Below are 22,547 nucleotides of genomic sequence, written 5' to 3' on the forward strand. Positions count from 1 at the left end.
TGTTTGTTTGTTTGTTTTTTATCAATTACTAGAAATTTCAGGTGACTCCATTAGAATTCCAGGTGACCTCACGTGGGGTCCCGACCCCAAGGTTGAAAAACACAGTTCTAAATAGTCTTAAAATGTTACAAAAATCATGGGAAGGAATGCTTCTAGGACCAAAAAGAGTTTGTTTAAGGTGCTCTTTGGAAAAAGGGATAATAAAGTAAGTGACGAACAGAAAGAAAACTCCAAGGCACTGTCTGTAAGTATTAAAATGCCTTTATTTCCACAGCATGGTCATATATAGTCTTAATAGTCTCCAATTCAACCTGTAGGAACCCTGGAATTGTCTATGTATCTTCTTTGGGACAATGTCTACAAAGTTTTTTCAGTTTTTAATTTTTTAAATATTATAAATGTGCTTTTTCTTCTACTGGTCCATATGTTGATGGTTTATAACGTGTAAATGGTTCCAGATATCAGTCTACTTCCTACTGATCACTGATAGAAGTCATACATGGACTTTGATTGGATGAGTTGAGTTCTCCTCCAGTGAAAGTCCCGCCCACTTCTATTGATAGACTGATGTGCATCCAGACCACAGGACTGGAACATAGAACAGAACCTGACCACCTCACACATTCAGCTGGGATTAGAACACATAGAACAGACGCTGACGTACAGGGACACTGGAACTATTTTTCCTCTTTCATTTAAGCTTCTACCTCCACCAGGCTTCACAGTGGAGATGGTGCGTTCACGGTCTAACATGGCGCCTGTTCTGGTTCCATCAGACCTGAGAACCCTCTTCCAGTCCACCTCAGTCTCCTCATACCTGTGGGTGATGATCTCTGGTCCACATTTATTCACCAGTTCTTCCTCTTATAGTTTTGACTGCTGAAGAACCTGGACCAGTGTCTACATCTGAGCTCCTTCATGGTGGTCCTGGAGATCTGGGTGTTCTCACTGGTCTCCTTCATGGTGGTCCTGGAGGTCTGGGTGTCCTCACTGGTCTCCTTCATAGTGGTCCAGGAGGTCTGGGTGTCCTCACTGGTCTCCTTCATAGTGGTCCAGGAGGTCTGGGTGTCCTCACTGGTCTCCATAGCGGTCCTGGGTGTCTCACTGGTCTCCTTCATGGTGGTCCTGGAGGTCTGGGTGTCCTCACTGGTCTCCTTCATAGTGGTCCTGGAGGTCTGGGTGTCCTCACTGGTCTCCATAGTGGTCCTGGAGGTCTGGGTGTCCTCACTGGTCTCCATAGTGGTCCTGGGTGTCCTCACTGGTCTCCTTCGTAGTGGTCCAGGAGGTCTGGGTGTCCTCACTGGTCTCCATAGTGGTCCTGGGTGTCTCACTGGTCTCCTTCATGGTGGTCCTGGAGGTCTGGGTGTCCTCACTGGTCTCCTTCGTAGTGGTCCTGGAGGTCTGGGTGTCCTCACTGGTCTCCATAGTGGTCCAGGAGGTCTGGGTGTCCTCACTGGTCTCCTTCGTAGTGGTCCTGGAGATCTGGGTGTCCTCACTGGTCTCCTTCATAGTGGTCCAGGAGGTCTGGGTGTCCTCACTGGTCTCCTTCGTAGTGGTCCAGGAGGTCTGGGTGTCCTCACTGGTCTCCGTCATAGTGGTCCAGGAGGTCTGGGTGTCCTCACTGGTCTCCGTCATAGTGGTCCTGGAGGTCCTGGGTGTCCCCACTGGTCTCCATAGTGGTCCTGGGGTTCTGGGTGTCCTCACTGGTCTTATTCATGGTCCAGCCTTGGAGAATAGAATAGAAGGGACTTTATTCATCCCATGGAGGAAATTCGACGTATCCAACAACTTCACACAAAATACACAATCCCAACACAAGTATGTACAGGTGAATATAAGGTTCTATAGAACCACAGTACCCCAGTAGTAAATGGAAGAACTGAATAAGAAGAACTTCAAATTGAGCCAGATAAAAACAGTCACCTTCCTGAAATAATTGGTGATGCAATTTTTTCAGATTTTTCAGGAAATTCAAAATACTTTATGTGACATTTAGTATTTGACCATATATGTTCTCTGTTCTATATGTTCTCTCTGTTCTATATGTTCTGTATGTTCTCTCTGTTCTGTATGTTCTCTCTGTTCTATATATTCTCTGTTCTATATGTTGTATGTGTTCTCTCTGTTCTCTGTTCTATATGTTCTGTATATTCTCTATGTTCTATATATTCTCTGTTCTATATGTTCTATATGTTCTGTATATTCTCTGTTCTATATGTTCTCTGTTCTATATGTTCTGTATATTCTCTCTGTTCTATGTGTTCTCTGTTCTATATGTTCTGTATATTCTCTATGTTCTATATATTCTCTGTTCTATATGTTCTATATGTTCTGTATATTCTCTGTTCTATATGTTCTCTGTTCTATATGTTCTGTATATTCTCTCTGTTCTATATGTTCTCTGTTCTATGTGTTCTCTCTATTCTATATGTTCTGTATATGCTCTCTGTTCTATATATTCTCTGTTCTATATGTTCTCTGTTCTATATGTTCTATGTGTTCTCTCTATTCTATATGTTCTATATGTTCTCTGTTCTATATGTTCTGTATATTCTCTCTGTTCTATGTGTTCTCTGTTCTATATGTTCTGTATATTCTCTCTGTTCTATATATTCTCTGTTCTATATGTCCTTTGTTCTATGTGTTCTTTATATTCTCTCTGTTCTCTGTTCTATATGTTCTGTATATTCTCTCTGTTCTATATATTCTCTGTTCTATATGTTCTGTATATTCTCTGTTCTATATGTTCTCTGTTCTATATGTTCTGTATATTCTCTCTGTTCTATATGTTCTCTGTTCTATGTGTTCTCTCTATACTATATGTTCTGTATATGCTCTCTGTTCTAAATATTCTCTGTTCTATATATTCTATGTGTTCTCTCTATTCTATATGTTCTATATGTTCTCTGTTTTATATGTTCTGTATATTCTCTCTGTTCTATATATTCTCTTTTCTATATGTTCTCTGTTCTATATGTTCTGTATATTCTCTCTTTTCTATGTGTTCTCTGTTCTATGTGTTCTCTCTATTCTATGTTCTGTATGTTCTGTATCTTCTATCTATATGTTCTATATGTTCTCTCTGTTCTTTTTGTTCTCTCAGTTCTATATGTTCTGTATGTTCTATATGTTCTCTCTGTTCTGTACGTTCTCTCAGTTCTATATGTTCTGTATGTTCTTTATGTTCTCTCTGTTCTATATCTTCTCTCTGTTCTTTATGTTCTATATGTTCTGTATGTTCTATTTGTTCTCTCTGTTCTGTATGTTGTGTATGTTCTCTGTTCTTTATGTTCTCTCAGTTCTGTATGTTCTATATGTTCTCTCTGTTCCATATGTTTTCTCTGTGCTTTATGTTCTATATGTTCTGTATGTTCTATTTGTTCTCTCTGTTCTGTATGTTGTGTATGTTCTCTGTGTTTATGTTCTCTCAGTTCTGTATGTTCTATATGTTCTTTATGTTATCTCAGTTCTATATGTTCTGTTCTCTCTGTTCTATACTTTCTGTTCTATATGTTCTATCTGTTCTATATGTTCTCTCTGTTCTGTATGTTCTATATGTTCTCCGTTCTATATGTTCTTTATGTTCTGTATGTTCCATTTGTTCTATATGTTCTTTATGTTCTCTGTGTTCTATATGTTCTCTCAGTTCTGTATGTTCTCTGTGTTCTTTATGTTCTCTCTGTTCTGTATGTTCTTTATGTTCTCTCAGTTCTGTATGTTCTCTGTGTTCTTTATGTTCTCTCTGTTCTGTATGTTCTCTGTGTTCTTTATGTTCTCTGTGTTCTTTATGTTCTGTGTTCTTTATGTTCTCTCAGTTCTATATGTTCTTTATGTTCTCTCAGTTCTATATGTTCTTTATGTTCTCTCAGTTCTGTATGTTCTCTGTGTTCTTTATGTTCTCTCAGTTCTGTATGTTCTATATGTTCTCTCAGTTCTGTATGTTCTATATGTTCTCTCAGTTCTGTATGTTCTCTGTGTTTCCCTGCTTTGTCTCTGATAAATACATGAATAGATAAATGAATCAGCCACCCTGGCCCCGCCCCTCGGGGCCGCTCAGCCAATAGGATGGCCTCTTGGATTATCCCGTCGGTATAAAGCCTGAGGATGCTGAGGCTGCGGGAAGAGTCCTGACTCCCACCCAGACCCGAGAACCGGAACAGAACCGGACCGGACCTTCGCTGAAGTGACAGGCATGGAACACTCCAAACCCCCCGCAGCCCAGTTCCCCAAAGCCGACAAGAAGGAGTCCGGCTCCGGGGACGCGTCTTCCGCCTTTAACGGACACTTTGCCGGGCCGGTGAAGCGCACCGGGGCTCCGGCCGCGGACCGACCGGCCCCCTCCGCCTCCGCCTCCGTGATGGAGAGCTGGAAGGAGGAGCGGACCCGCAGCGTGGAGGACAACGAGATGAGCCTGCCGTCCCTGGCCGCAGCCTACACCACCATCCTGCGGGGGCTGGGGGAGGACCCGCAGCGCCAGGGGCTCCTGAAGACCCCCTGGAGGGCCGCCACCGCCATGCAGTTCTTCACCAAGGGATACCAGGAGAAAATTATCGGTGAGTGTAAATCCACAAAGCCGCTCAGAGGCTGGATTTGAGCCGCGCAACAGGTGTCCGGTCCTCAGTGCGCACGGCCCCGGTGCGCACCCGGGGCACCGGGACCGGGACCGGGTTCAGCGGGACCGGGGTAATAATGTGGATTATGTTTACTGAAAGAGCCGAGATGGTGAAGTTTCCTCCTAGAGCAGATGGAAAACCCAAGAAGATTTGGACCAAAACAGAGCAAATACAACTGAACAGCAACAAAAAAAAAAAAAAGAAAGAAAAGAATATAAATAAAAACATGTGAAGTAGTTTATGTCTGAAGAAGTCAAACACCAGCACTGAGATACAAAAGAGAAAACCTCTGACATACACTATATGGACACAAGTATGTGGACACGTTGAATTCAAGTGTTTCTTTGATGTTTATATGGACATAAATATTGGGACACATCATGTTCATGCTGATTTGAGGTGAAAACAGCAATTTTTCCTTAAAGTTTAATGGGAGATATTTCTTCCTCAATGAGATGTGAAGAAAGTCGATGGTTAGATGTGGCAGAAAATTATCATTTACAGTCAGAACAGGAAAAATATTTAACAAATTTAGAGGAAGAAGATTTAAAATCATTGTCATGGATAAAAAAAAAAAAAAAAAAAAAAAAAAAGGAAATCAGTGTTGAGAGAAATGAAGTAAAAATCATCTCTGAGGCATTTTAGAAACAAAGATAACACTTTAAACCAAACTAACCAATGCAATGATATGTCTCCCAAATATAAAACTATATTATGACATTTATCATTATTGTTTTGTAGAAAAGACACTGAATTCAACATGTCCACATACTTTTGTCCATGTAAATAAAGATAAAACATCTGAAGTAGTTTATGTCTGAAGAAGTAAAACACCAACACTGAGATAAAAAGAGAAAACCTCTGACATACACTATATGGACACAAGTATGTGGACACGTTGAATTCAAGTGTTTCTTTGATGTTTATGTGGACATAAATATTGGGACACATCATGTTCATGCTGATTTGAGATAAAAACATCAATTTTTCATTAAACTTGAAAAAAAAAAAAAGAAATAAATATTGAGAGAAATTAAGTAAAAACCATCTCTGAGACATTTTGGAAACAAAAATAACAATTTAAACCAAACTAACCAATGCAATGATATGTCTCCCAAATATTAAACTATATTATGACATTTATCATTATTGTTCTGTAGAAAAGACACTGAATTCAACGTGTCCACATACTTTTGTCCATATAAAGAATAAAGATAAAACATCTGAACTAGTTCATGTCTGAAGAAGGACGACCACATCCCAACAAACACTTCAAAAGATGGAGACATTTAGATTAAACATCTGACATTCACTATATGGACAAAAGTATGTGGACACGTTGAATTCAGATGTTTCTTTGATGTTTATAAACTATATGGACATAAATATTGGGACACATCATGTTCATGCTGATTTGAGATAAAAACATCAATATTTCCTTAAAGTTTAATGGGAGATTTGTCTTCCTCAGTGAGATGTGAAGAAAGTAGATGGTTAGATGTGGCAGAAAATTTTTATTTACAGTCAGAGCAGGAAAAATATTATAGGAATTTAGAGGAAGAACATTTAAAATCACAGTCATGGATTAAAAAAAAAAAAGGAAATCAGTGTTGAGAGAAATTCAGTCTACACCATCTCTGAGGCATTTTGGAAACAAATACAACAATTTAAACCAAACTAACCAATGGAATAATATTTATCCCAAAAATAAAAGTATATTATGACATTTATCATTATTGTTTTGTAGAAAAGACACTGAATTCAACATGTCCACATACTTTTGTCCATATAAATAAGGATAAAACATCTGAAATAGTTAATGTCTGAAGAACAAAGACCACATCCCAGGAAACACTGCAAAAGATGGAGACATTCAGATTAAACCTCTGACGTACCTGTTATTGTTTCCACATAGAACTGCAGATAAAACTGTCCATGTTGGGTTTTTCTAAACCACAGGTTCATGCGTCGTCTCACATGTACTTTTCTTCACCTGCTGCTGAAATTCAACACAGTGATCAAGTGAATTCCACCTCAGACTGAGCACAAAATAAACACAAAAAGCATTAAATCAACTGTATTTGTCAGAAAACATCAGTGGAATGTGCTCAGTTAAGTGGACGTTTGTATGATTTTACAGCTTTATCATCTAAGTTCAAACGTTTGTTAGAGAATGAATCAAAAATGTGTTCAATTCCATCTTTGACTTGTTCCGTTGTAACCGAGTTCATCACCCCAGACGGACAGAGCGCATCTGATCCCACATTCAGGGAAATCTGTCAATACCTGAGAACAGTTTATTATTAGAATTTATTTATAAAACACAGTTCAAACACAAGGCCGTTTACTGGGTTCAGCGTAAATAAACTGAACCAGTGGAGGAACATAAAAGCAACGACAGGAAAGAACAGCTTCCACCTCTGCAGTATGTCGTCTTCATTGTCTACCTGCATGATAAGCATCAGTATCTGAGTATTTATTCACTTATTTATCTGGACATTTGAACACATACGACTGTACTTTCTCATCCTTACATTTACTCATTACTTTCTTTGTAATGCATTTATATTTTAATGTGAATTATCCCTTATTTTGATTCTTTCCTTGTGCATCCTCATGACATCTGCACTGATTTCAGCCTAAACTGATGAAACAATGATGCATTCAATGAATTCAATAAGACAAAAACTCCATCATCTGCTTCTTATTTGTCTTAACAGTGTTTTTGTCTTTATTGCTGTTTATTATTCTAGTTTTACTCTGGTTTTGATGCACTTTTACTGTGTTTAATTGCAGTTTAATTGAGCTGCTGATAAATATCTAATCTTATTCCATTGATGTAGGTGAAATTTCTCTTAAAACTGCAGTAAGGAGCCTAATATGCAAATGTAGGAAGTAGAAAGTACAGATATTTGAGTTAGATGTAGTCAATATGTTCAAAATATTCAAGTAAAGTACAGATATTAGTGTTAAAAGTAATGAATATATTGAAAATATTCAGATGAAGTACAGATATTTGAGTTAAAAGTAGTGAATATGTTGAGAATATTCAAGTAAAGTACAGATTTTTGAGTTAAGAGTAAATGAATATGTTGAAAATATACAGGTAAACTACAGATATTAGTTTTAAAAGTAATGAATATGTTGAAAATATTTAAATACAGTACAGATGTTTGAGCTAAAAGTAATAAATATATTCCAGTAAAGTACAGATATTTCAGTTAAATGTAATGAATATGTTGAAAATATTCAGATAAAGTACAGATATTTGAGTTAAAAGTAATGAATATGTTGAAAATATTCAGATAAAGTACAGATATTTGAGTTAAAAGTAATGAATATGTTGAAAATATTCAGATAAAGTACAGATATTTGAGTTAAAAGTAATCAATATGTCGAAAATATTCAGATAAAGTACAGATATTTGAGTTAAAAGTAATGAATATGTCGAAAATATTCAGATAAAGTACAGATATTTGAGTTAAAAGTAATGAATATGTCGAAAATATTCAGATAAAGTACAGATATTTGAGTTAAAAGTAATGAATATGTCGAAAATATTCAGATAAAGTACAGATATTTGAGTTAAAATTAATGAATATGTCGAAAATATTCAGATAAAGTACAGATATTTGAGTTAAAAGTAATGAATATGTCGAAAATATTCAGATAAAGTACAGATATTTGAGTTAAAATTAATGAATATGTTGAAAATATTCAGATAAAGTAAAGATATTTGAGTTAAAAGTAATGAATATGTCGAAAATATTCAGATAAAGTACAGATATTTGAGTTAAAAGTAATGAAAATGTTGAAAATATTCAGATAAAGTACAGATATTTGAGTCAAAAGTAATGAATATGTTGAAAATATTCAGATAAAGTACAGATATTTGAGTTAAAAGTAATGAAAATGTTGAAAATATTCAGATAAAGTACAGATATTTGAGTCAAAAGTAATGAATATGTTGAAAATATTCAGATAAAGTACAGATATTTGAAAAGTACTGCAGTACTGGAGTGAATTATTGAATAATCCTGTGGTTTATTGGCCCCGACCCCCATTGACTAAAATGCATTGATCTTGACTTCCTTATTGATGACATAAATAATTAATAACCTTCCTAATCAGTGTGAATTATTCACAGTACAGTCAGGTCTGTGACGTCGTTCGCGTCCGTACAGGCCGTTATCAGAGCTGCACATCATCACCATCATCTCAGATCTGGACAAACCGGCTGTTCGTCGTCTAAAAATGCTGAGTCACAAGGCGTCGGGTCCACATGGGCCGACTTCTCCACGCCGACACTGATTGGAGCGTTGGGGTCTGGACCCGCCCTCCCCCCTCCACAAAAACACAACACTACACTACACAACACTACACAACAGAACAGAAGAGAACGGAACACAACAGAAGAGAAGAGCAGCATCTGGAGGTAGTTTGGCATCTGAGTGGGGGGGGGGGGGGGGGGGGTGATGTAAAAGTGAGGAATGCAGCAAAGTCAGAGAAAAATGTGTTGGTGGGGGGTTAAGGAGTTAATTTAGAATTTAACTAAACCTTTTAGGAAGTTTCCTGTGATTGAAATCTACTAAAAATCACACCATTACATAGAACAAACATATATATCCTTTATGCACTCATATATATACTTTATGTTGTATATATCCTTTATTCCCTCATATACTGTGTGTGTGTATATATGTGTGTGTGTGTGTGTGTGTGTGTATGTACAGCTCAAAAAATTAGAATATCATGAAAAAGTTCCATATTTTTCATCACTCATTTCAGAAAGGTAAACCCATATATTATATGACTCATTAGACATAGAGTGAAATATTTCAAGCCTTATTTCTTGAAATGTTGATGTTTATGGCTTACAGATAATGAAAACCCAAAATTCTGTGTCTCAGAAAATTAGAATATTGCATGAAATCAATTAAAAAAGGATATTTTCAACAGAAATGTCAGGCCTGTGAAAAGTCTGTTCATTTGTCTGAACTCCAGACTTGGTTGGTTCTTCTCTGACATGAGTTCCTGCATCAGTGGGGCATGTCATGGAGGTGCTCAGCCTGTGGTTCTGCTCAGGTGGACTGGAAGCCCAGGTTGGTTTGATAGTGTCCTTCAGCTCATCAGCTGAACTGTGGACTTCAGAAAACACAGTGGACCAGCACCAGCAGATGACATGGCACAACAAACCACCACTGACTGTGGAAAGTCCACAGTCGTCTTTTCAGATGAAAGTCCATTTTGCATGTCATTTGGAAATCAAGGTCCCAGAGTCTGAAGGAACAGTGGAGAGGAACAGAGTTAACGCAGCTTGAAGTCCAGTGTGAAGTTTCCACAGTCAGTGCTGGTTTGTTGTGCCATGTCATCTACTGGTGTTGGTCCACTGTGTTTTCTGAAGTCCACAGTCCACACCCCCATCTACCAGGACATTTTAGAACACTTCATGCTTCGTTCTGCTGAGGAGCTTTATGCAGATGCTGATTTCATTTTCCAGCAGGACTTGGCTCCTGCCCACACTGCCAAAGGAACCAAAAGCTGGTTCAGTGACCCTGGTGTTACTGGGACTGATGGAGCAGAAAAATGAGCTGACCTGAACCCCACAGAGAATCTGTGGAGGATTGTCCAGAGGCAGATGACAGACAGCAGACCCAACAGTGCAGATGAGCTGAAGGACACTATCAAACCAACCTGGGCTTCCAGTCCACCTGAGCAGAACCACAGGCTGAGCACCTCCATGACATGCCCCACTGAAGCAGGAACTCATGTCAGAGAAGAACCAACCAAGTCTGGAGTTCAGACAAATGAACAGACTTTTCACAAGCCTGACATTTCTGTTGAAAATATCCTTTTTTAATTGATTTCATGCAATATTCTAATTTTCTGAGACACAGAATTTTGGGTTTTCATTATCTGTAAGCCATAAACACCAACATTTCAAGAAATAAGGCTTGAAATATTTCACTCTATGTCTAATGAGTCATATAATATATGGGTTTACCTTTCTGAAATGAGTGATGAAAAATATGGAACTTTTTCATGATATTCAAATTTTTTGAGCTACACACACACACACACACACACACACACACACACACATATATATTCTTCCCTCATATATATCCTTTTTATGTCGTATATATTTCTTCTATCTGTGGTATAGATTTTTCCTTTTGTATAATTCAGTGTTTCTTTGTTATTTTTTGTATATTGTCAGTACTTTTATATACTATATATTTTTCAGTATAAATTTGTCATTGTTCCTGTAACACTGACAATAAAGTTATTTTCTAGTCTATTCTGCTCTATTCTGTGTTGTTCTGTTCGGTTCTTTTCTATACTATTTGGTTCTATTCTGTTGTAGTGTATTCTGTGTTGTTCTACTCTGTTGTATTCTATTCTATTCTATTCTATTCTGTGTTGTTCTATTTGGACCTGTTCTATACTATTCGGTTCTGTTCTGTTGTAGTCTATTCTGTGTTCTACTCTGTTGTATTCTATTCTGTGCTATTCTATTTGGTTCTGTTCTAATGTAGTCTATTCTGTGTTGTTCTATCCTATCCTATGCAGTTCTATTCTATTCTGTTCTATTCTATTCTGTTCTATTCTATTTTATTTTATTCCACTCGATGCTATTCTATTCTATTCTATTCTATTCTATTCTATTCTATGCTATTCTATTCTATGCTATTCTATTCTATGCTATTCTATTCTGACAAATCCAGACTTTATATGTCAGATAATAGAAAAGTAGGACACAAAAACATTAAGAAGTAATCAAGTACAAATACTTAAATACTTCATAACCTTGTTCTTTTATTACTTTCTGTACTTTTTTCTGCTGCTTTCATTTAAATGCTTTTGAAGGAAAAATGAAATTATCTTTAAGACAAAAACAATGTAGGAAACAAGACAACCAAACAAAAGAACATTATGATGTAAAAGATGTAACAAGATGAAAACAGAAGTTATTTAAAAGATAAAATGGGACAAAAATAACAGAACAAGCAACGAAAATAAAAATGATGCACAACACATGACTGTTTCAAACCTTTAGAGACAGATGTAATGCAATGAAAATGGCATAAAAGATTAAATTAGATAAATGTTGTTAAAGAAAAGAAAATCAAAATAACATAAAATAAAATAAAATAGATTAAAAAAATGTTAAATCTGTACGGAAAAAAGACGGAACTGTTACAAAACTGTAAAAATGTAACAAGATAAAAAGAGAAAAAATAAGACTAAAGTTAAGCTTTAAGACAAAACACAACAAAAATATAAAAAAATAATGTTAAGTATTAAGATGTAAAAGATAAAACAACATAAAAAACATCAAAGTAAATGATGTAACTGTTACAAAACAGTTGGAAAAGATGTAATAAAACGAACACAAGAGAAAGAAATAAGAGTAAAGTTAAGAAAGTTAAGCTTTATGACAAAACACAACAAAAAGATACAAATAATGTTACGACGCAAAAGATAAAACGACACAAAACATGAAAGTAAATGCTGTAGCACAGCATAAAAGATGAAATATGAAGTGACAGAAAAGATTAAATACTGTTATCAAACAGTAAAATATGTAACAACACAAAACAACATATAAGATTAATATCATATTTCACGACAAAAAAATGACAAAAAGCTAGAAATAATGTTAAGGGAAGCAACATATAAGATGAAACAACATAAAAAACATGAAAGACATAAGGTAAAATTAGATAAATGATGTAACTGTTATGAAACGGTTGTGAAAGATGTAACAAGAGGAACACGAGAGAAAAAATAAGAGTAAAGTTAAGAACGTTAAGTTTTAAGACAGAACACAACAAAAAGATGAATGTTATGTGAAACAATATAAAAGATAAAACACAAAAAACATGAGACATAAGAAAAAAATGAGGTAAATGATGTAACTGTTACAAAACGATTGTTAAAGATGTAAGAAAACGAACACGACAAGCGAGATAAATAAGAGTAAAGAAAGTCAAGCTTTAAGACAAAACACAACAAAAAGATCAAAATAATGTTATGATGTAAAAGATAAAAACAACAACAAAAAAACCCATGAAAGTAAATGATGTAACTGTTACAAAAGGGTTGGAAAAGATGAAACATGAAATAAGATGTTTAAAGACAAAACAAGGAAAAAAAAAGAAAATAAAAGACATAACATTTTGGTAATTTTTGTAAAATATGTAACAACACAAAAACAACATATAAGATGACAAAAAGCTCAAAATAATGTTAAGGAAAACAATATATAAGATAAAACAACATAAAAAACATGAAAGACATAAGATAAAATTAGATAAATGATGTAACTGTTATGAAACAGTTTCATAAGATGAAACATGAAATAAGATGTTTTAAGACAAAACAAGGAAAAAAAAAGATGAAACATTATGGTATTTTTTGTAAAATATATAACAACACAAAAACAACATAAAATGAACATATTTCAAGACAAAACTGGACAAAAATAAAGTAAATGATGTAAGAAGACGCAACAAAAGATGATGATGATGAAGAAAATGACACAGTTTAGTTTTGTTTTAAGGTTAAAGTGGTTCAATTGTTCAGGTTGCGGTTCGGTTCCGCATCCACACATCCACATAATCAGCTGATACTCGTCTTATAAAGGACACTTTTATTGGACGCTTCTCTTTTTTTTGTCAACTTTATTGAAAATATTTGGGTATACAAGACATGCATTTTGAACAAACAAACAACAAGATGTCAAAAAGGAAAAAGCATTTGAACAAATAAGTTTAAGAAAATAATGCATAGATCTAAAGACACAAAGTAGAATAGACAAGTAATAGTATAAAAATAAATAAATAACTGAAAATAATAAATCTAACAAAAATAAATAAATAAATGCAACAGAGAGTTCCATCTATTTTAAAGAACTGTTTATAAATTGTCAGGGTGTTAGAGCTTTTTTTTGTTCAAGATAATTCTAAAGATTTAATATATTTTTCAAATTCCATTAGGAAGATTTTAAAATTTGGGTGTGTTTTGGTATATTTATTTTTATGTATATGAAATTTTCCAAATAAAATGATTTATTGGACGCTTCTGAACCTGGACTTCGTCATGTGAGTGATGTCATAGGGGGGGCGTGGCCAGGTCCTTCCCAGCTGATTTGCACCTCCAGCTCCTCTTCCTCCTGGTTTTGTGAGGTGTTGTGGTGCAGCTGACCGTGGGGGCGGTGGCGGTGCTCATGCTGCGTGCTGATTGGCTGCTGCCGGAGCCTCCCCTTTAACTTATTGGAAACATGTAGATTCAGGTTGAAGTCGTTGCACACGGAGCCGAGTGGACGCATGTTTACGGCGCCAGGTCACGCTTCAGCTTTTGTCAACATGAGCCCAAAATCCTCTTTTTTTTTTTTTTTTTTTTTCCTTCACATGACTCAGAAACCACAAGCATGTGAGCAGCTGGAACAGAACCAGCGTGTTCCACACATTTAACCCTTTGTTCTAAGACACGGGCCTGTTCCAATCCACTGAACTGGATGAACTCAGACCTGAATGTTTTCTACTGTCCACTCTGAAGGAAACTGCATGGAAACAATTAACCCATTTAACACGATTAGATTAGATTAGATTACATTAGATTAGATTACATTAGATTAGATTAGATTAGATTACATTAGATTAGATTACATTAGATTAGATTAGATTAGATTAAACTTTATTGATCCATCAGAAAATTAAAGTTCCAGTAGCAGAACAAGAGTGAATGTATAAGAAATATGACACGAAAATAGTAAAAACAACAACTAGGAAAACAGGAATGACAAACAGGGAATAGAATAGAATAGAATAGAATAGAATAGAATAGAATAGAATAAGAATAGAATAGAATAGAATAGAATAGAATAGAATAGAATAAAAATAGAATAAACTAGAATAGAATAGAGTACAATATAAAATAGAATAGAATAAACTAGAATAGAAAAGAATAAACTAGAATAGAATAGAATAAAATAGAATAGAGTAGACTAAAATAGAATAAAATAAAATAGAATAGAGTACAATAAAAATAGAATAGAATAAAATAAAATAGAATGAACTAGAATAGAATAGAATAGAATAAAAATGGAATAAACTAGAATAGAATAAAATAGAATAGAATAAAATAGAATAGAATAGAACAGAGTACAACAAAAATAGAATAAAATAGAATAGAATAGAATAGAGTACAATAAAAATAGAATAGAATAAAATAGAATGAACTAGAATAGAATAAAATAGAGAAGACTAAAATAGAATAGAATAGAATAGAATAGAATAGAGTACAATAAAAATAGAATAGAATAAAATAGAATGAACTAGAATAGAATAAAATAGAGAAGACTAAAATAGAATAGAATAGAATAGAATAGAATAGAATAGAATAGAATAGAATAGAATAGAATAGCCTTTATTTTCATTGTGTGTTCAGTGCTTTTCCTACGGTGGCCCAGAGGTGCAAAAGCCCAAAAAGTTATCCACTGTAAAAAAAAAAAAAAAAAAAAAAGATTCACTATAAGAAAAAAAAAGAGAACAGCCCAAAAAAAGATTGACTATATATTTTTAAAATAACTGTATTTTTAGCGCACCGACCTCCACTCCCGGTGGGTTACTTCATTAGCATTAGCCACATTAGTCATTAGTCATTAGTCATTTATTTATTAGCCACAAATAAATAAAATTTAAATAAATTAGCTGAAGGCCTTAAAAATTTTCAGCCTATGCTTTTATTTTTTCTGATGGCCTTAATTTTAAAGCAAGAGGCCTTTCAGGTAAACAGCGCCCCCTTAATTGAAACGGTGGATGATGTTTTTTCTTTCTTATAGTGGACAGTTTTTTTTGGGCTGTTCTCTTTTTTTTTCTTATAGTGGATTTTTTTTTGGGCTGTTCTCTTTTTTTTCTTATAGTGGATTTTTTTTGGGGCTGTTCTCTTTTTTTTTCTTATAGCGGATAATTTTTTGGGCTGTTCTCTTTTTTTTCTTATAGTGGATAATTTTTTGGGCTGCTGCACCTCTGGGCCACTGCATTTTCCAGTCAGTGCAACAGTATGACCAAAAAAATCAAAACAAAAACAATAAACCAGAAAATAAGAATAAAGTGAAGATAAAATTAGGAAAAGTAAAATAAGAAAATTGAATATAATTTTTTTTTTTTTTTTTTTTTTTTTTTTTTACAAAAGGTAAAATAAGAATAGAAGTAGAATAAAAATAAAAAATGCATGTAAGAATGTGACCAAAAATGTGTAATTTGATGAACAGAATCACATTATCATGATAATTCTAATTATAATATGTGTAAATACAAAAGAAAATACAATAGGATAAAGAAGCAAATCAAAACAATGAACTCTCCTCATTTTTATTTTATTTCTTTCCCATTTTATTCTGAGTTTTCAAGTATTTTGGTCATTTTATTGTCATTTTACAAGTATTTGTTAACTTTTATGCCATATTTCCAGTTTTTTTGGTTTATTTTTTCCCAGTTTTTAAAATATTTACTCATTTTTGTGCTGTATTTCAAGGTTTTTTTGGTTGAATTTTTCCTTATTTTTCAAGTATTTTGCTCATTTTATTGTCATTTTATATGTATTTTTTCATTTTGATGCAGTATTTTAATGTTTTTTTGGTTAAAATTTTCCTTATTTTTCAAGTACTTTGCTTATTTTATTCTCATTTTACAAGTATTTGTTCACTTTCATGCCATATTTCCAAGTTTTTTGGCTCCTTTTTTCCCTATTTTTCCAAGTATTTTGCTTATTTGATTCTCATTTTTTAAGTATTTACTCACTTTCGTGCTGTATTTCAAGTTTTTTTGGTTGAAATGTTCCTTATTTTTCAAGTATTTTGCTCAGTTTATTGTCATTTTACAAGTATTTGCTCACTTTCATGCTGTATTTTGATGTTTTTTTGGTTCATTTCCCCCAATTTTTCAAGTATTTCACTCATTTTATTCTCATTTTTCAAATATTTACTCATTTTCGTGCTGTATTTTGAGGTTTTTTGGTTTATTTTCCCCTTGTTTTTCAGGTGTGTTCCAAATGTGAACAGAAATGTATAATTTGATGAATATCATCACATTGTCCTAATGATTATAATTTGTGTAATCGCCGTGTGTTATCAAACAGTGGCCGTAATACTGCGTTATAGACATAAAATAATGACCCTTTCCTTTATACGACGGTGGCACATCCTGGTTCTGAACAAAAAGCTCTGTTTACTGATTCATTTAAGCCTGAGCTGCTTCATTCAATAAATAAACAAAAAAATTATAAATGTTAGCATGTAAAAGGAGGAACTCTATTTCTCTATTTTTCATGTATTTTGCTTATTTTGTTGTCATTTTACAAGTATTTGTTCACTTTTATACCATATTTCAAGGTTTTTCAGTTCATTTTTCTCAATTTTTCAAGTATTTTGTTAATTTTCGTGCTGTATTTCAAGTTTTTTTGGTTAAAATTTTCCTTATTTTTCAAGTATTTTACTTATTTTATTTTCATTATACAAGTATTTGTTCACTTTTATGCCATATTTCCAGGTTTTTGGGTTAATGTTCCCCCATTTTTCAAGTATTTTGCTCATTTTATTCTCATTTTTCAAATATTTACTCATTTTCGTGCTGTATTTCAAGGTTTTTTGGTTCATTTTACCCTTAGTTTTCAGGTGTGTTCCAGATGTGAACAGAAATGTATAATTTGATGAATATCACACACATTACATCACTCACATTATCCAAATAATTATAATTCAAGTAATCGCTGTGTGTTACCAAACAGTGGCCGTAATACTCTGTTATAGACATAAAATAATGACCCTCTCCTTTATACGACGGCGGCACATCCTGGTTCTGAACAAAAAGCTCTGTTTACTGATTCATTTAAGCCTGAGCTGCTTCATTCATAACACGTCAACATGTGGCCTGTCGCCTGCTTCCACCAGAGGAGGATGTGCTTTTCAATGGACGAGCTGCCGATGAGTAACAGTCATTATGTGACACCTCTGTCACCCAGAGCGTCCTCGGCAGCTGCCCTTTATTTGGTTAAGGTTCAACTCATGCTGCTTTCTCTGGGGGCTGATGTGTGTGGTGTAATAGGCTGTAATGAGAATGTGGGCAAACACACAGACGGGAGTTCAAGTGCACTTAAATCTGCTTTAAAGGACAATTGTACTGTATTATGGATTTGTTGTCCATGTTTCACTGTTGCCCATGTAGTAATAATGATAAATTAATAACTTTTGTAAATATCATGAGTTTTATCCCATCGTTTACAAAGTGCTTCATACTGTGAGCACATTTACACGACAAGCACAATTTATGGGGAACGGAAAGAGTAGAAAAGAAGCCCACAGGAATGAAGGAGAATGGAATCAACAGGAGGCTGGAAAATAAAAGAATGGAAGATCAAGATTAACTACGGCGACCCAAAGCTACCTACGGATTGAAAATGTTTAATAGCTATTGGTAATGGTTGTAAAAGTAGAATAAAATAAGCAAAATCCGTGAAAAAAGGGGGGAAAATGAACCAAATAACCTTGAAATGAGGCATGAAAGTGAACAAATACTTATAAAATGAGAATAAAATAAGCAAAATATGTGAAAATGACAAAAATTGTTTAACAATTAGAAGAGTTCAGGACAAATAAAACTACTTACAGTCATCACATGCCATTATAAAACATTAATAAATTACAGTAACTGTCAAAGTGGACCCATATTTGTACCTGCAGTAAATGACACTGATGATCACATGAGCTCAGCTGACAAACTGAACCAAACACCACCAGGTTCAGCAAAACAACTAAAATAAAACCCACTGAGAACCACATTTGGGCCCAATCCCAATTCACCCCTTGGCCCCTCCCCCTTACCCCTATCAGAGGTGATGTCTCATAGACTGCAATGGAAGCTCAGCTTCCCCTAAAAGTACTCAAATTAAATGGTTAAATATGTTCAGTTGTGTTGACATTTTATTGACTGCAAATGTGTTAGAACACGTTCATCTCACAGATGAGTTCGTTCAGAATCAGCTTTATCACAAATCAACGGAGTCGATGTTGTTCACTTCTCATACATTCCCGTTGCGCTGTTTTCTCATTTGATCTCTGCTCAGTGCATTTGTCCGTAGACCAGGGGTGGCCAACCCTGGTCCTGGAGAGCCACAATCCAGCATGTTTTAGATGTTTCCCTCTTCCTGCACATCTGATGGTCATTATCAGGCTTCTGCAGAGCTTGATGATAGGCTTATCATTTGACTCAGGTGTGTTGGAAGAGGGATACATCTAAAACATGCTGGGTTGTGGCTCTCCAGGATCAGGGTTGGCCACCCCTGCCGTAGACGCTCAGCGTCCATGCACTTCAATGGGACTGAGTGGAACAGTTTTTTTCATTGCCTCAAAACTGGACGGTAATTGGATAAATGCCACGATGTTGTCCCGCCCCCGGACGCTGGGCGTCTCTGGGGGTGAGTGGAGCTGTGGGCGGAGCTCGGCCGGGCTGGACGCCGGGCTTCCACGTGCTGATTGGAGGATCAGTCGAAAGGCTGAATCCAGTTTGATTGACAGCTAGTTTGAAATCTACTCCTTCACTGACAGTTCAGTTTACAGTTTTTCTCAACTGCTAAAACACATTTCACAAAATTTTCCTCCATTTTTCCAAAACTCTAAACACCGCACACTTTTCTAAAGCTACATAAACAAAACTACACCTTCTCTCTTCAAAATTCAAACTTTCACTCCAAAACAGCTGCTCAAAGCCTGCAAAAATTTAAACACTATACACATCATTACACACTACAAAAAAACAACTGAAAACACAGTGTTCAGTGTGTGAGAATGTTCTTTTTTTCTACAATTGCCAAAGCATATTTTTAGAAACCTTACAGCATCTGTTCTCAGAATATATCACTGTACAGTACTGGGCCTTCATAGATGTGTGTTTCATATGAACAGTATGTGAATCTACAGAAAATACAGTATGTACACTACTGTACTGGATCACAACTCTATGCAAACACTACAGAGGATCCAGTACACACAACAATACTCATTGAAAACAATGTTCAGGGTGTGATATTTTTACCTCCTGGTGGAGGTAAAAATTGTGATTGCTTTGCTTCGTGTGCGTGCGTGTTTGTTTGTTTGTTTGTTAGCAAGATAACTCAAAGAGTTATGGATGGATTTTCATGAAATTTTCAGGAAATGTTGATACTGACACAAGGAAGAGATGATTAAATTTTGGCGGTGATCGGGGGTGGGGGGGTCCACGGGGGGGGCCCCACTGATCGGCCTTGGAGGAGGTCTGCGCTCTCCGAGTACTTTTCTTGTTTATTTACAGTGTTTATCCCACACACACATATATTATGCGGCATCATGTCGTTGCACTCCTCTTCCTCTGCCTCTGCCTCTGTCCACTGTGTTTGTTTGAACCTTCAGTAAACTCTTCACTCTGAACTGGCTTTTATAGGTGGAATCACATCATTTGCAACAAGTGTCTTCAATTTTGAGTCGTTGTGTTTAATGAATGAAGCCAGGTGTGTTCATTGTGTTCAAATTTTGATGACTGTGGCAAGTATTTTGCATCACATGAGCTTTAATTTGAGAATTTGAGCAGAGTTTTTTTTTTGCAACTTGTGTTTTAGCAAGACAAAATGTGTTTAGATTTATGAAAAAAGGAGGATGTGTTTTGTGAATTGTGTCTTCATGTGAAATGTGTTTATGGTTTTGGCAAATGGGGCCTACTTTTATTAAATGTGTTTAGAGGACTGGTCATTTGGTTTAGAGAACTGGCTTTTGTGTTTTAGCAATTGGGAAAAACTGTGATACCGTTGCACATTCTGCTGTGAAATCAAGAGAGAAACCACTACGAAATTACTTGTTCATTTCTTGCTCTGTAAATAAAACACACTCATTGTACTTCCTTGTTTCAATTTAACATAATTTCACCGTTTTCTTGTTTACTTGGTATGATAAGGTCACTGACCATTTTCTTAAAAAGGAATGGAGGGCCGAATTTATGTTTAAATAAATTGACCTTTTTTTTTTTTTTTATGTAAGCCGACAATGAGCTTCCCCTCTCTGAAAGACGTGCAGCGGCCATTGACCCCTCCCCCTTTAAACAGAGTTGTAAGAGGTAGTGGTTGAAATATTCCCCTATGAAACGGCCCCACCCTTCCAGACCTGTTACATCATCATCAGTCATCGATGCCGCTATAAACAGATGCAAAACTTTCTTTCCAAAAGTATTCTCCATGCCGTCAGCAGCTGTAACCGTCTCTGTTCCATGGGCTTTGGTCATCTTTTTGCGTCTATCAACTATAAACCACAGAAATGCAATCTATAACACATTGAAATGGCATTAAATAGTCGTTCAGTGAGAAGAGTGCACAAAGCAGAATTGCAAAAAGCAAGACTCGGTATCACTATGTGTATACTGTATCTGGATGATTTTCTTTTGTGAAATAAAAAGATATTTAAAAAAAAAACAACAGTCAATCAAATGATTAGGCGAAGCTGCTTACGAAGAAAATCCATAAATTTGTGTGTTTCTTTCATCACTGCTGCACTTTTTTGCAGTGTTTATCTCCATCTGACCGATGATTTGAACACAATTATGAGAAATTTCTCCTACCCCTCCGCTTGTAGTGTGGTCCTGAAATATCTCCATTTCGAGGGCTATACAACCCTCCACCTTAGCCCTTCCCCTCCGACTAATTGAGATTCAGGACACCCCTACCCCTTCACATGTACGCACAAACCCAAGGGGGGGGGGGGCAAGGGGTGAAATGGGATTCAGCCTTGGACTAACGTTACCTTACCTTAAAAACTCCATCATTTGTGGTTATAGTGGTTGATTCTCAACAGCTGGACAAGTCAAGCTAGCTAACTATCGGGCTACAGCTGAAAATCAAACATAACGGTTGGATAAGATATAAATGCGTACAAATGCTAACACATACCGAAGAAAACAGAATATACAACATAAATGTCGCTAATACAGGAAATAATTTAAAAGATGACGATTTCTTATTAACTTAGCGTTGGAGTTGGTAGATCAGCAGAAATAGAAATGAATGTGTTCCGACGCCGCCGTACTCAATGTTTGGAAGTGTTGGCCCCGCCTCCATAACCCGGAAGTAGGTCCATATTTCGTCCGCCATTTTTTACAACGGGAGTCCATGAAAGTGTCTCCACTCTGTTTTGTCTACTGCTCTGATAGAGTTAATCAAATGCTAAAGCATGATGCTAAATAATGCTAGCCCACTTAGCAAACATTTGTCAGTGAACAAAGATGGTTGAGCTTTTTTTTAATAAGTTACTCATGTTAATTCTGTCTGAGGTGGTTGTGTATCCAGTGAAGCAAAATAAATACTGGAACCACTCAGAAGAAACACCAGTAACACTGGTTTAGACTGGTTTTGACTGGTTTCAGACTGGTTTAGTCTAGTTTTAGACTGGTTTAGACTGGTTTCCGACTGGTTTCAGACTGGTTTAGTCTAGTTTCAGACTGGTTTCAGACTGGTTTAGATTGGTTTCTGACTGGTTTAGACTGGTTTAGATTGGTTTCAGACTGGTTTAGACTGGTTTAGACTGGTTTCAGACTGGTTTAGATGGGTTTCAGACTGGTTTAGACTGGTTTCAGACTGGTTTAGACTGGTTTCAGACTGGTTTCAGACTGGTTTGGATTGGTTTCAGACTGGTTTAGACTGGTTTCAGACTGGTTTAGATTGGTTTCAGACTGGTTTAGATTGGTTTCAGACTGGTTTAGACTGGTTTCAGACTGGTTTAGATTGGTTTCAGACTGGTTTAGACTGGTTTCAGACTGGTTACACACTGGTTTAGACTAGTTTCAGAATGGTTTTAGACTGGTTTAGACAGGTTTCAGACTGGCTGAAACTGGTTTCAGACTGGTTTCAGAT

General features: G+C 35.6%; 1 protein-coding gene across 1 annotated transcript in view; it reads left to right on the forward strand.

Moving 5' to 3' along the window:
* Positions 1-4,018: 4,018 nt before the first annotated feature.
* LOC115415321 (GTP cyclohydrolase 1-like) overlaps positions 4,019-22,547 on the forward strand; it is a 51,377-nt gene continuing 32,848 nt past the window's right edge. Inside the window, exon 1 of the mRNA XM_030128852.1 lies at positions 4,019-4,553. Coding sequence (XP_029984712.1) covers positions 4,193-4,553 — 361 coding nt within the window. The 5' untranslated portion in view covers positions 4,019-4,192. The remainder of the gene's footprint in view (positions 4,554-22,547) is intronic.

The sequence above is a fragment of the Sphaeramia orbicularis genome, chromosome 3 (assembly GCF_902148855.1).
Source record: "Sphaeramia orbicularis chromosome 3, fSphaOr1.1, whole genome shotgun sequence".
Classification (NCBI taxonomy): domain Eukaryota; kingdom Metazoa; phylum Chordata; class Actinopteri; order Kurtiformes; family Apogonidae; genus Sphaeramia; species Sphaeramia orbicularis.